We start from the raw sequence: 14,963 nt of genomic DNA, 5'->3' as shown, positions 1-14,963 counted from the left end.
TGTTTATCGTGGGTATGTGTCTATAATGAAATTAAATTTTTTTATATTAGTTTTCTATTTTACTGTTAATGTTCATCTTAAAATTTCATTAGTGTCCACCCCATATGAAAAATGTATATTATCAATATATATGTATTAATCTTAAAAAATATTTTTTAGATACGTCACTTCATATTGGTACAATTAGTGTGTAAAATATGTATTTGACTGTATTTCTCATAGGGTTGTAAATGAGACTAAACAGATCTTGAGCTACTCAATATCTACTTGATCAAAGCTCGATAAATACTCGAGTCGAATTCGACTCGAGAATTTGACTCGAGTTCTTAACGAGCCGAAACAAGTTACTATAGATTTTATTTTTAAAAAATAAATTATTATTAATAATAATATTTATGTGTTGATTTTGTTTAAAAAATATGCAATATCAAATTTTCATGTATTAAAGTTTAAGTTCGAGTTAGAGTTTAAAAAAAATTTACTATAGATTTCGTTATTATTTTTGAATAAAATCGATAAAAAATTATCGGAAACATTATTATTTCTACCGGTTCTATTATTATTGGCACTTTACCAGTTTTATTAACAAATCTGGTAAAGCGCTACCGGTTTTGTTATTTTTTCTACCGGTTTTGTTATTATTGGACACTTTACCGGAATTGTTAAAAATATTAATGTTTTAGGTAAAAATAATAATGTTTTAGGTAATTTTTATCGATTTTGTTAAAAAATAATAATAAAACCGGTAACATATTTTTTTAGTCGTATATTAAGGGTATCGTACCGTAGAATTTTCCGAGATGAGTTTGATGAAGGAGAATATTATGGCAATAGAGGAAAAAAACCTTGTTTAAATTAAACAAAAGGGAAAAAATAGTAATTATTCTGAAAAAAATAATTAAGTGATGAAAGTAAAACTATGAAAATAATTGAATGATTAAATATATAATTTATTCATATTATTTTTAAAGGTGTTAATAATTTGAGATAATCAGAATAACGATTTTTAATTGAAAAAATAAAACACCCTAAAAAATACTTTTAGTGGTAACTCGGAGAAAATATGCATTTAAGCCCAAAGAAAAATATGCTTTAAGCAGTAGGTGGCAGAATCGTAATTCCATCAATCTTGGAACCACATTCTCTACCAAAGAAGAGAAGATAAAACCATAGTCGTAGGCTTTAAAGTAAAGTTTGAGTGTGATTTCTGCTTTTCCTTTTTTTCTTCTCTTTTCTCTCTCCAATTTTGCTTTTTTGATGCCTATCGCTCTCTCTTTCTCAGGGTTTTCCTTCTTTCGGTGAAACTCTCTGATTTTTCTCTTCACAGTACCTTTAGTGTTCCAGTGTTCAAGCTGTTGCTATTCTTGCAGATGATGTAGTAGCTTAGAGTCTGCTATCTACTGACCTGGTACTTCGCTTTCTCTATTTCGATCTTCGATTAGTGTTGTACTTTGCTGGGTCAGTTGATTTTTACATGGTTTTACAGACTGTTGTCGTCTTTGCTTACAAGAGACTTGTTTTCCTCTTTTGAATGCTAGATTTACATGCTTTTGCTTTGTTTGCTTCTGGAAATTTCTTATTATTATTTTTGGTATCCGAAAATAACGTTTTTTTGTTTTGCAGGGAAGTGACTGTTTTTGTTTTGCTGGGAAGTGAGTGTTTTCCCCCTTCCTTTTTTTTCTGTCTAGATTTTGGGTGGAAAACGAGGGCAAAAATGTCCTCGAGCAGGGGCTCAGATAATTCGCAGCCGGTGAGGCGGATCACACGGACACAGACTGCTGGTAACCTAGGAGAGACTGCTTTTGACAGTGAGGTGGTGCCATCTTCTCTTAGCGAGATTGCACCCATTCTCCGTGTTGCTAATGAGGTCGAATCAAGCAACCCAAGGGTGGCTTACCTCTGTAAGTTTTTTCCCTTTAATTTGCTTTCATATATGATTATGGTTTTTATGTGAGTTTTTGCTGCTACTGTGTGCTAGTCTTATTCTGGAGCAGTTCGAAATAACAAGAATCTAACCGGCTCCTTATGTACTTTGTGCACTGCTGGATAAACATGTTATGTTTTTGCACATGCTGGTGAAGATATGCTTAGGGTTGTGTCTCTTGACATTATGGTGTACACTGTTTTCTACTTCACTGAGTTAATTATTTTGCCTACTACCGCTTTCATTAGCATCGCTTACTCTGGGTAGAGACATATGGCTGGCTAGCTCTTGGTTGTTTCCAATTATATATTGCATAAAAATGGAATTATGTCTTCCTATTTTTGTGACATTAAGAGTATCTCGAAAAGAAAATTTATTTGCTTCCCTGTGGTCTCTTGTAAAATAAGGAGCTGGAATTGAAACTCTGAACCAATAACTTTTTGCCTTTTAATATCTGACATTCCACATTTTCGGAGTGCTGTATTTTAGTGGATTTTTGACATCTCTACATACTTGGTCTTTCTTGGGGGTTGATATCTGAAATTCCATCTTTTCTGGTTGTGACATATTTTTCACATCAATAATAATCATGTGTATTTGTCTGTCTATTTTCGGTGTCAACCATCTTGGTATCTCTTATTTCCTGTCATTCTTGCTTAAGATGTGCTCCTTGCTTCATGGTACTTGCTGTATGATTTGGTCATATTGTCTGCAGTTTTAAATAGAACATTTGGTCTTCTTTTTAGGCCGATTCTATGCATTTGAGAAAGCTCACAGGTTGGATCCCACTTCTAGTGGACGTGGTGTTCGCCAATTTAAAACTGCACTCCTACAACGTCTTGAAAGAGTGAGTATATTTCTCTCCTCATCTAAAGATTTTGATTAGCATATGTTTTAAAAGCCTTTGAAATGCATAAATGATTTTGCAATCTGGGTAGGGTAGTGCGACAATAATGGCATGGTCTATAAACATTGGGGTTTAATAATCTATGTGAAGATAATGAATCATCTATTTACTATATACTTTTATGATGCTTTAAAGAATTTGTATTTTGTTAAACCTGTTGTTCTTAGAGTTGCTATACTGAAATTAAGCTGCTTTATACAAGAGGTAAAGAATGAAACAGAAATAAACTGGGTGTAAATCCTTTTTAAAAGTTTTTTCTTATTATGAGAGTTTTTATTTAGAACTTTGGGATTGGTTGAAAGTTGGTTCAAGGCTTTTGGCATATTTCTTGGAAATCTGATTTACCATTCTTGCACCTCAGTTTTTTCTCCTGGTGGGAAGGGGATTGTGGGCGGGGTAGGAGATCATACACCTTAATTGGTTTTCCTAAATTTCGCCAACTGAGAATGAGTTTATTCGCTTGTCCATGACAAGTTGCTTATAAATTTAGGAAAGGGCGTGGAATATTTATTTGAAAATTATCTTGGGCTGGAATTTTCACATCAATTTTGAGATACTTATTTTAGTTGTTTTAGGTAAGCATATTATTTTGTTTGATTTTATATAGTTTAATACATTACTGAGTTAGATTATCAGAACTTCCTCACATGTCTTCATCTGTACATGTTTATGCTTCTAGTTCTTTGCTTCCCTTCTCTGTTATTGGTCTCATGAGGAGACATGATGTTATTTCAGGAGAATGATCCAACTCTACAGGGAAGGGTTAAGACAAGTGATGCTCGTGAAATGCAAAGTTTTTATCAACACTATTACAAAAAATATATCGAGGCCTTGACTAATGCTGCTGATAAAGCTGATCGGTAAGTCCTCATATTATATGGTGATGTCTTTAATATTTAAGTTATTTGGATGCTTATTGTGGAAATTATTGTAGTTTGTTATTTGGTGGTAAACTTTTTGTTCCTTTGTAGGGCACAACTCACAAAAGCATACCAGACTGCGAATGTTCTCTTTGAGGTTTTAAGGGCCGTTAATATGACACAATCTATTGAAGTCGACCAAGAGGTGGAGCTCTTAGATATCATAACTGGTTGTCTTTTCTAATGGTGTCGTGTTTGATATATATTCTTCTCAAGCTACGATTAATTTACTAGAAAGGAACTTCTAATTTCTAAATTTTGTATGTGAAGGATGTTATAATTATTAAGGTTTGTGCAGATTTTGGAAGCTCAATTTAAAGTTGAAGAACAAACACAGATTTTGGTCCCCTACAACATCCTTCCTCTTGATCCTGATAGTGCAAACCAGGCTATTATGCAATATCCCGAGGTATGTTTTGAATTTGTATATTTTCTGATAATCTTTTTGGAACTAATACTTTACTTTTCCTTCATTTTTTGACATATTTATCTTAATATAGATCCAAGCAGCTGTTCATGCTCTTCGTAACACAAGGGGTCTACCTTGGCCCAATGATCACAAGAGAAAGAAAGATGGAGACATTCTTGATTGGCTTCAAGAAATGTTTGGGTTTCAGGTGAAAAATAAACAAACTAGAAATACTTTTGCTTTATCCATTTAAAAAATTTAGTGTTGTATGCTCCCTTGCAAATATTTTAAATCTGCTGGTAAAACAATGTTGAGAGTTGGTTCAATCTGCTTTTGGGACCTATACTCATATCTCAGTTGTTATTTCTTCAGAAAGATAATGTGGCAAATCAAAGGGAACATCTAATCTTATTGCTTGCAAATGTTCACATACGACGATTTCCAAAGCCTGATCAACAACCCAAGGTGTGCTTGTTAATTTGTATTTCTTTGTGAGCATGCTCTTTCTATCACAAATGTAGCGAGGTGATGGTTACTTTTATCCCCCCTTTATCTTATTTATTGTCGATTTCATATGCGGTTTTGTCCAAAATTTGGGTATGTCCCTAAACTTCTACTGGGGTAAATTAGTATATGGTGCTTCTGAATTTGATCAATTAACTAGAAGGGCATTTTTAGTTGTAAATGTATCTTTTATGCACATTTTTTCTTTTCAATTTTCGGTCGGACATTTTTTGATTAATTATACTGGTGTTGTGGAAAGTGGATCCATATTTACCAATGCTTGTATTTATTTGTTCATTGTCATTTTTGAGTTATTCCACGTAACTTCCCAGCATTTTAGATCGCTAACATTGATATGAAAAGAGAAGTTAAAAATTGAATGTTTAAGCACAAATTGGGAGGCGGATGAGTTAGCCAAAAAAAAAAGGATTGGCTAATGTTAGGAAGAAAGGGGTTTGAATCTAGTTGTCTATGATTTTTGTAATGGTGCACTTTCTATAATCTGGTTGTAATTCCTGGGGGTTGGTTTAAGCCCTTTTTTCAATAAAACTTGAGGTACTCTTTTCCCCCTTCCGCTTTTTGTCGGTTTATCTGTTTGGTATTCTCACAATTATGAAGGGGGGTTTTAACGAGACCTCCAATTCTTATCGAAAAAGGAAAATATTTGACCTCTTATAAAAGAGAGAGTTCTTTGACATCTTTCTTTGATCAAAAGTTTAAAGGGAAAACAATTGCGGGTAAAAGGAAAATATAACATTAATGTAGTTGAATATAAAAAATTCATTGAATAAAAATTACTTAATACATTAAGTAGTTTTTTGATACTATAAGTTTTTCTCCACCTTTTCATATTATTAGATCATTCATCAAGTCGCTTCCAAATATGAGTTATAAATGCTTTTTGACAACTGATTCTTTGAAAATTTCATTTTTGTAAAGGTTTGTCGTTGTAGTAGATTTATTAACTGTCATGACTCATTGGAAAGCGTAGAACTAGCAAATTCTTCGGGGACAAGCTAACTTGTTGAAGAGAAAAGATGCACAGTTCTTGATCTGGGCCTGTTAAAATGTCTTTGATTCTATCTTCATGCTTTGAAAATATGGTGCTTTTATGCGGAAAAAAATTGTGACTTCTTTTGCTTGCACAGTTGGATGACCATGCACTGACAGAAGTGATGAAGAAACTTTTTAAGAATTACAAAAAGTGGTGCAAGTACTTGGATCGCAAAAGTAGTCTCTGGTAAGATGCTAATATTATTAAGCTGTAACATTTTGCTAGACTACTTGGCGCCTATAGAACCTGTTATGCTGCTTTTTAGGATATATTTTAAGAGATGCATCTATGAAATAAGTTAATATCAAAATAAATAGGCGTTCCAACATAGAAGAGTGTACTCCACTCTATGACTTTGGGAAAGGATGCACACTTTTTTTGTGTAGATGCTTGTTTTATATCTTTCTTTTTGCTGTTCAATTGTAATTTTCATGATGTTGAACTAAATCAAGTTCTAAGGAACAGATTTCCCATATTTTCTGTCTTAATTCTTCTTGATATTTAAATCTGCAGGTTGCCAACCATTCAGCAGGAAGTGCAACAGAGAAAATTATTATACATGGGTTTGTACCTTTTAATATGGGGTGAAGCTGCAAACTTGAGATTCATGCCAGAATGCCTTTGTTACATCTATCATCATGTATGCTCTAAACACTTTATTTTCCCCATCAATTTGCCGACTCATGTATTTTCCATTTACGGTTTTACCCTAACGGGATCAGGCTTGTCCATAACATGTATAGAGATAATATTCATTTTCTTTTGACCCAACTTCTCTTTCCTTTATTATTGTCGTTATTTAGATCGACTTTATAAGATGAAAAAAAAATAAGCAAGTGATATAAATTTTATTCTAAAGAGTCTTTTTGTTTTTATTTGTAATAAATCTTGTTTTTGTAGAATTAGGCATAACTTGAATATCTTCATGGGTTCCTTGGATAGTTGATGTTAAGTTAGAATATGTCATCCTTTGATAGTATTTCATTTTTCTTTTTGCCATTGATAAGTGATTATCAAACTTAATGCATAATGTGAGGTGACCAATTGTTGGGTTCATTGTGGCAAAAAAAAGTAATATGCTATTGAATTTTTTAATTGCATTTGGTGTTGGTTGGAATCTGGGTTTTCAAAGGCCCTTCTACTGCTCTCCTCGGCTACCTCTGTCGACTTCTTTTCTCAAGCGTCCATGCTCTATTATGATGCCTTTGGAGTTGCTCATCCAAGCACTTCAAATCTATTTGATCTACTTTTACATACCCTCCTCCACCACCCTCACTTCTCTCCTTCATCTTCTCAACCCCAACTAAAACTACACAACTTTGATCCTAGAGTACCAACAAATAGAACCAATCTTTGGAAACTTTTTCTTAGCTTTTCTCACTAAAATTCTCTTGTTTGAGCTATTACTGATTTTGGGTCTCTGTTCAAAACAATCTAAAAACAATAACTCAATGATAATCTTATATATATGGAAAATAAAAGGTTGGGTCTTTATTTTGTTTCTGTTAAAGCTCCTTTCTAATTGTAGTTTTTTTAAGTGTAAACTTATGAGTAAAATGTACCTTTCCTTTAAATTGTTTTGTTTGGTTGTATTTGTAAGTAAAACCAAACTGCCCCTTTAAGAAATGGTATACTTAATAGATACACAGTGGCATTGTGTTTGAGGTTCAAATTCCATTACAAAAACCACATATATCATATTTATATATTTATTCAATTTCATGTTTACAGTTTTTTTTCATTTAATTCTTTTTAATGTTTCTTAAATGATTTGGAGTGATGATGTATTGAACTATATGTTTGCTACTTCGTTTTGCTTTTTGTTTAAGTGTCACAAATTGGAACATTAAGATGATGATATTTGTTTTGCTTTTTTGTTTCTTCTATTTGAACTATGTTTTTTATGCTACTTTGTGTGTTGTTAGTGGTTAGTTGATACTTGATAGTGAAATGACAATGAATATTTTGATCTTTAAAGTACTATAATATTATTTATCATGTTATTTTGAGTACAAAATATATTTTACATGTGATCTATATCATATAGTATACAGAGTGCGCCTCATATACGAAAGGCGCACGCCTACGCCTTGTGCCTAGGCTCCAAGGACCTTTTGCGCCTTAGTGCGCCTTGCGCCTTTAAAAACCAAGGTTGGAATAGTGATTGCCAATTAATTGATATATTTGTAAAATTAGTTAAGTCATCCTGCTACACTCAAGTTTTCATGTGTTTGAAATTGCCATTATAAATGCATATAGCATCTATTTTTAGTTAATGAATTTAACATTGTTATTGCACAATCAAAACAAGTTGTCCCTCATTATACCTCTCCAAGATGGATTCATCTGCCTACATGTGAAGTTCATCTGCTTAAACATCAAGTACTACAGTGTCATAGGCCTATTATTCCTAAATGTGAGGCGAATTAAGGTGGTGGTAAACAAAATTTTTATCATGATTATTTTGGGATGTTTCAAGGATTTCTTCTCGGGCTATAGGTGGGAGAATAGGATCAACCATGCGTTCATCACCTTGATTACCAAAAAAACTAATCCGGTAGGATTGGAGGATTATAGACCTATCAGCCTGGTGGGAGGCCTTTATAAGATCTTATCAAAGGTGTTATCTAGGAGATTGAGATCTTGTATCAACTCTATTATAAGCCCAACTCAATTTGCCTTCATTCTGAGAAGATAAATCCTTGATTGATCCTTTGTAGCGAATGAAGGGACTGACTTTTGGAGGAAGAAAGCCCTGAAAGGGTTAGTGTTGAAAGTTAACTTGAGAAGGGCGTATGACCCTGTGGAATGGCCAATCTTGTTTCGAACCATAAAAGAGATGGGGTTTGGTGATCGTTGGATATCATGGATTGTTAAATGCATCTCGTCAGCCTCCATCTCAGTTCTAGTTAATGGGTTCGCCTACGGAGGAGTTTTCGATGGCTAGAGGTCTTCGCTAAGGATGTTCCCTTTCTCCTTTGTTGTTCAACCTGGTACGAGAGGTGTTAAATCTCATGCTGGCAAAGGCTGTTAATGCGGGTTTGTTCAATGGCTTTCTAATATGAAATTTTGTAAGGGAGGTGCTGACCTGTCTTACTCTTCTTCGCTTCTCTTCTCACTTCTGTAACCTACGTGTGAAACAATCACACGCTAAGTCGATGACTTAGTGAGGCATATAACAAACACATCTAATGAAATTCATACCCACTAATCATGCATAACTGTTTTATGCTATCAAATCATACAACTCATTTACATATACATTAACATATATATGCACTTGTACCATGTCACGAGAAATACACATCATTATATCAAAACATACATATTTATGTATAATCATTTCTATTATAATCAATCTGTACATTAGTCCTTATAATTTTATACTCTTATCCATAATATCCTTAATTATCACATCATAGCACATATATCACTTCACAACGAAATAAACATATGATCATACAAAGTTTATTTATCTTATCATTTTTATTAGCCCATGAACACATGTGAGAACTATAAATATGTGAGTCTATAGAGATGTGCACTAATGCTGTCACCACAGCTCGTATAATTGCACCGAAGTGCCACGTAGAATTGCACCGGAGTGCCACGTAGAATTGCACCGTAGTGTCATATAATAATGTCCATAAGGACCACATATCATTCTTTAAGAATCATATACATATACTAGGGATCAAGTATGTGTCTGACAAGACTTCACACGTTCTAAAGAATATATATATATATCCCGAACGACCGCGTAGACCCTCGACTCTTGGCATGCCAACTATACCCCTAGCTCTCATGACACAACATGAGCATTATCATTTATGTCATTTCACATGTTCACATATTCATATTACCTAGGCACGTAGTCTCATAGTTTTTGCACATAGCTCATTATCACATTTTCATATAATCACATAGTCACATAGTTCACTTACACGTAGATCATTTCCATATAATTCGAATGTCACATATCTCATGTTCTTGTATTCATATAACATATAATCACATAGATTACTTTCACATATACATGTTCTCATATAGTTTCTATAATTTCTCACACAATCATATTTATTCATGTATAGTATTTCATCTAAACCGTATAAATATGGCATATACTCATATCACCGAATAACTTCACCTGAATATATCTTTTGTTCATTTCAATGCTTAAATCATATAACATAAGCTTTCCTTATGTCATTTATGCTACTTATTCATATAATCTTATGTTATCTCATAGGTAAATGCTACCTAACTTATCTCATTTTCCATTTATACCAGTTTAATCTATTTATTTAGTTAAATTTTTACTTAAATCCTATACCATAATTCTATTTAAATATACTTTTTCTCTGTAACACTTATCTTATAGTTTGACATCATCATTTATACTCAATTCCCTTCACTAATATATTATTCTCATATTACTCTATAGTCTAATCTTATTTAACTCATCACCCTTCTCCTGTAGTCATATAAATCTATTATATTGATTCTTATAATTGATCACATTTACTATATAACATGTATGGTCACTTATCCTATAACCTATTTCACATTCTCATGTAATCATATAGATCATTCATATTAATTCCTATAACTTATCACACTGCATGCATTCCCACAAATCATTTAATACATACTATAATATATATATCACATATACTCAAATCAAACATATGCATATGATCATACATTCAGGCCTTCTAATAAAGGAAATAGACTTATCGCAAGTCTTATTTCCGTTAAACATCATAAACTAACTTGTATGCACTCACCTGGCCTCACTAGTCAATTCCAACCTCTTATCTTTCACCGTGATCGATCTTACTTGTCAATGATTCCGGAACTTGATTAGGCTCTGAATCTACATAATTATACATTTTAAGACAATTATTAGATACCTACACCTTGTAATTTGATACTAGCAACTTAAACAAACTTATTAAACCAATATTCACAATTTTCCTTTAGGGGGAATCGGTTCCCTACTATGGGGGTATCGGTTCCCTCATGACATTCTGGAAATTTTTGTTCGTTTGAAGGAATATCAGTTCCCCTTGAACGGGTACCGATTCCCCTAGCCCAAACATCATATTTTTTAGCTCGAAAATCACTTCATTTTCAGCTTAAAACTTCATACTTCACTCCCTTTAATATTCCTAATTTTCATACACATACTTAAACTCATTTCTACTCCATAATCACTTCTTTAAACTCAAAATTCTTTCATTTACATGGCATTCAAGAATCCCTCTAAATTTCCAACATGTTCTAAAACTCATTCTATCACTTCATATCTCTTAATTTTACCCTTAACAAGTCAAATTAAACTTAAAATCTATTAACTCCTATTTCAAAAATTCACTTAAAAACTCATTTTTCTTAATTTCTCATAACTTGCTAATCTTTGTGTTTTAAGCCACCTAAAGCTTTCCTTAATCTTTCTTAACATCCCAAGAATCAAAACAAACTTTAAAACGAAAGAATTAACCAACTGAAGACCTACTTACCTTATACAAGGCTTCACAGTGGATAGAAGGAAGAAGAAGACTGAAGAATACTCTGGAGAAATTATCTCCTTTCCCACATTTTATATCCCTTAAAAAGAGAATAAAAATCTTCTCTTAGAAAAGACCATAATACCCTTGTTATTTCCAAACTTTACTATTAAATCCAACATCAACTTCCTTCAATTAAATCCATGAACTTTTAACTTATTTCGAAATCGAGCACATAGTTTTTAAAATTTGCAAATTAGTCACTGACCCTGATTTTGGGATGTTACATTGCCAATTTATTATCTGTCAATTTTTAGGTTGCCATCTTATGTATACAAGAAGTTGAATGCCATTATGGCTAGATTTATTTGGGGCGACAGTTTGGAGAAAAATCTGATTCACTGGGTTAAGTGGTCAACGTTATGCCTTTCAAAGGAGTGTGGTGGTTTAGGAATATCCGATACACTGCTCGGGAAATGGGCTTGGAAGTTTGGCACGAATTGGGAGTATCTATGGAAGAAGATGATTTGTTGTAGTTATAATATTAACACCCAGTCAATGGTCTTTAATAATATTCATTTCTCGCAGGCTTCATGGATATGGAGAGGAGTTATAAATAACTGTATGAAGGAGGATAAGTTTGGGATTTGTTTTCAAAATCACATTCAAGCCTGTATGGGGAAATGTAAAACTATAACCTTTTGGCATGATTTGTGGATTGGGGGTGCCTCTTTAAAAAATCAGTTTCCTAGAGATTTCTCTCTTTCAACTAATAAAGACGAGAAAATTGTAGAATTTGGTAGTTTTGGCTCTTCGGGGTGGATTTGGAATATTCAAGTAAGAAGAATTTTGTGTGATTGGAGCTGGATCAATGGTTAAATCTCATTTCATGATTAAATAATTGCATCCTTCAAGAAGATGTTAGCGATGGTTTGTTGTGGACTGGGAATGGTGAAGGAATTTACTTTGTTAAATCCTGTAGGAATTTAATTTCGAGTATGGAGAGAGTAAACCATTTTTGAAACTAATTTGTTTGGGCAGTCTTAGCTTCACCAAGGGTGGAAACTTTTCTTTGGCAGGTTATTCATCAAAGGGTGGCGGTTAGAACAGAGCTGTTTAAACGTGGTGTCCTGGGTGTGGTTGATTTGTCTTTTCCTTTATGTAGGTTGTTTCCTGAATCGATCTCCCATTTGTTTTTTGAGTGCTATATAGCTTGGGCACTATGGAAACATCTTTTTCAGGTCTGGAAAATATCCACTACAGTTTCTAAGGACTTATCTAGACTCCTGTCAACTTGGAATTCCCTTGTTCCTCATTCTAGCATTTGGCCTTTCATTCTGGGGGTAATCGTGTGGTCAATTTGGAAATTAAGGAATTTTGTAGTCTTTGAGAATGGAACCGAAAATATCTCCCTCTTTTTTTTTCTTGCAATATTTCGTTTAGCTTTGTGGTTTTCAGCCAAGTATTATGAGTTTTCGATCCCTCTCGATTCTTGATTGGTGACCCGTCCCTGGCAAATTCCAGTGCGTTCTCTAGGAAGAGTCTTTTGTATTCTTCAGCCTCTTTGTCTTGGTCCCTACCTCCAGAAGGTTTCCTGAAGTTGAACGTGGATGGAGTTGTGAATAGGGATTGGAGCGAGGGAGGTATTGGTGGTTTAGTAAGGGATTCTCGATGCCAGACCTTAGCCTCCTTCTCGGGATCCATTGGTCCTGATCCCCCTTCTTTGGTTGAATTAAAGGATGTTAGAGTTGGTCTCAATCTTTTTTTCTTGAATGAATGGAGTGATAAGGGAAGGTTGATTATGGAATGTGATTGCAGGAATGTTGTGGAGTGGATTAAGGATCCTTCGGTGTGTCCTTTGTCCTATGAATCCTTTGTTAAGGAAATTGTTTCTGTGTTAGAAGAGATGAGATCATTATTCGGTGTGTTAAAAGAAGTGCAAATTGGATGGTGGATGAATTAGCTAAAAAGGGGATTGGTTAATTCTAGGATAGTTTGTGGTTGTAATTAGTTTTTTATGAATATGAAGGGGGTTTTTAATGAGACCTCCCATTTTTATAAATTTTTTTTAGTTTTTTATGGATATGCGTTTGTATTGTACCCTGTTTGTTTAGTTTGTAATCCTGGGTTCTTTTCAATCTCTCTATTAATAAAACTTGAGGTACTCTTTTCCCCCTTCCGTTTTTTGTCGTGAAACCTATTCGGTTTCTGACAATTATGAAAAAGGTTTTTAACGAGACCTTCAATTCTTATAAAGAAAAATCTAGATTAGTTAAAGTGACTCTCATAATGATTAAGTTTGGGATCTCATGGGGATTCTTTGATATGGTTGAGGTCTCGTTATCCGTATTGAATTTAAGTTAAATATGCCTTGTCATCTTCAAGACACTAACAAAGATTCTGTCCGTGCATATTCCAATAGTGTTAGTGAGACATTGTTGCCATCACGTTGACATTGGTGTGGTAGGGTTGATTCTGTCCTTGCTGTTGGCCAAGCCTGCATTGTACTTAAGGGATTGGACATAGGTTTTTATGCCTGAGGCTATCCTAAATAAAATATTTTATTTAAGTAAAAAAATTTTAGTTGAAATTTATTAGAAATTCTTCTTTAAGAACGATAATATAACTAAATTTTACTGGTTTAAGAATAACCATTATGTACATTGATAGGCCTGGCTTGGTCGGCTCTTAAAATGACAGGTTTAGTGTATGTGACCTGGCCTGATCTATGGACACATCAACATGTACCTTGTCATTGTTAATAAAAGAAAATTATTCTGAATTTAATTTTTTCCTAATTTGTTCTTGTTGACTTAGCCTTGTAATCTGTTGCCATACATAGTGACATTTTCAATGTTGTTTCTTCTACTTGTCTTGGGTTGAAGTTACGTAAATTCTGTGCATTGACCAGTGTTTCTAGAAATAATGTGTTTTGATAGTTGCTGTCATGGATTTTTTTTTTTACTTTTGTAGATGGTGAATGCTTCTTTCCTTTGTTTACTGTAGATGGCATTTGAGCTTTATGGTATGCTAGCTGGAAATGTCAGTCCACTGACAGGAGAAAATATCCGGCCAGCCTATGGAGGCGAGGAGGAAGCTTTTTTGAAGAAAGTTATTACACCTATCTATAAAGTTATTCGAAGGGTACCATATGCAATTCCTCCCTCCCTCTCTCTCTCTCTCTCTCACGCTCGTGCGCGCACACACACAGGGAGTCTGTGTCATTTAAGTAAAAAAGGTGATTATGTTGGAGAATTGGTCTTCTTGACTCGAATAAATGACTTTCATCGTAGGAAGCTGAAAAGAGTAAACGAGGGAGATCAAAGCATTCACAATGGAGAAATTATGATGATTTAAATGAATACTTCTGGTATGAAATTTTAATTTACAAGTTTGATCTCCCCACATTGTTGTACTCAGTTATTTATGTTTGTAGGTCTGTTGATTGCTTCCGATTGGGTTGGCCGATGCGTAGGGATGCTGATTTTGGCCTGCCAATTGATGAACTTACTGATAAAAATGGGGTAAGCATATTTTTGGATCTCTAGTCTTGCCCTTTCCCACCACCTATTGTTTCTGAGCTTGGATATCGAACTGACCTTGCATTTGTTAAACAAAAGAAGAATGTTCATTTGGGAGTGAGGAGATTGTTGTATTTATGATTCTCTGCTCTTGCATTGCATCTGGAGGTTTGGATCATTAAATCCGTTGTGACAATTCAAGTAATTTTGCAAA

At 33.9% G+C, this 14,963-nt stretch overlaps 1 protein-coding gene across 1 annotated transcript in view; it reads left to right on the top strand.

Moving 5' to 3' along the window:
• The first annotated feature begins 1,714 nt into the window (after positions 1 to 1,714).
• LOC120212033 (callose synthase 3-like) overlaps positions 1,715 to 14,963 on the top strand; it is a 44,982-nt gene continuing 31,733 nt past the window's right edge. Inside the window, exons 1-12 of the mRNA XM_039210471.1 lie at positions 1,715 to 1,901; positions 2,671 to 2,771; positions 3,567 to 3,691; positions 3,803 to 3,896; positions 4,050 to 4,160; positions 4,252 to 4,368; positions 4,533 to 4,625; positions 5,813 to 5,904; positions 6,232 to 6,358; positions 14,235 to 14,372; positions 14,522 to 14,598; positions 14,665 to 14,752. Of these exons, the coding sequence (XP_039066402.1) occupies positions 1,715 to 1,901; positions 2,671 to 2,771; positions 3,567 to 3,691; positions 3,803 to 3,896; positions 4,050 to 4,160; positions 4,252 to 4,368; positions 4,533 to 4,625; positions 5,813 to 5,904; positions 6,232 to 6,358; positions 14,235 to 14,372; positions 14,522 to 14,598; positions 14,665 to 14,752 (1,350 nt within the window). The remainder of the gene's footprint in view (positions 1,902 to 2,670; positions 2,772 to 3,566; positions 3,692 to 3,802; positions 3,897 to 4,049; positions 4,161 to 4,251; positions 4,369 to 4,532; positions 4,626 to 5,812; positions 5,905 to 6,231; positions 6,359 to 14,234; positions 14,373 to 14,521; positions 14,599 to 14,664; positions 14,753 to 14,963) is intronic.

This window comes from Hibiscus syriacus, unplaced genomic scaffold (genome assembly GCF_006381635.1).
Source record: "Hibiscus syriacus cultivar Baekdansim isolate YM2019G1 unplaced genomic scaffold, ASM638163v2 tig00109991_pilon, whole genome shotgun sequence".
Taxonomy (NCBI): Eukaryota; Viridiplantae; Streptophyta; class Magnoliopsida; order Malvales; family Malvaceae; genus Hibiscus; species Hibiscus syriacus.
This window is presented reverse-complemented; position numbering and strand designations above follow the sequence as displayed.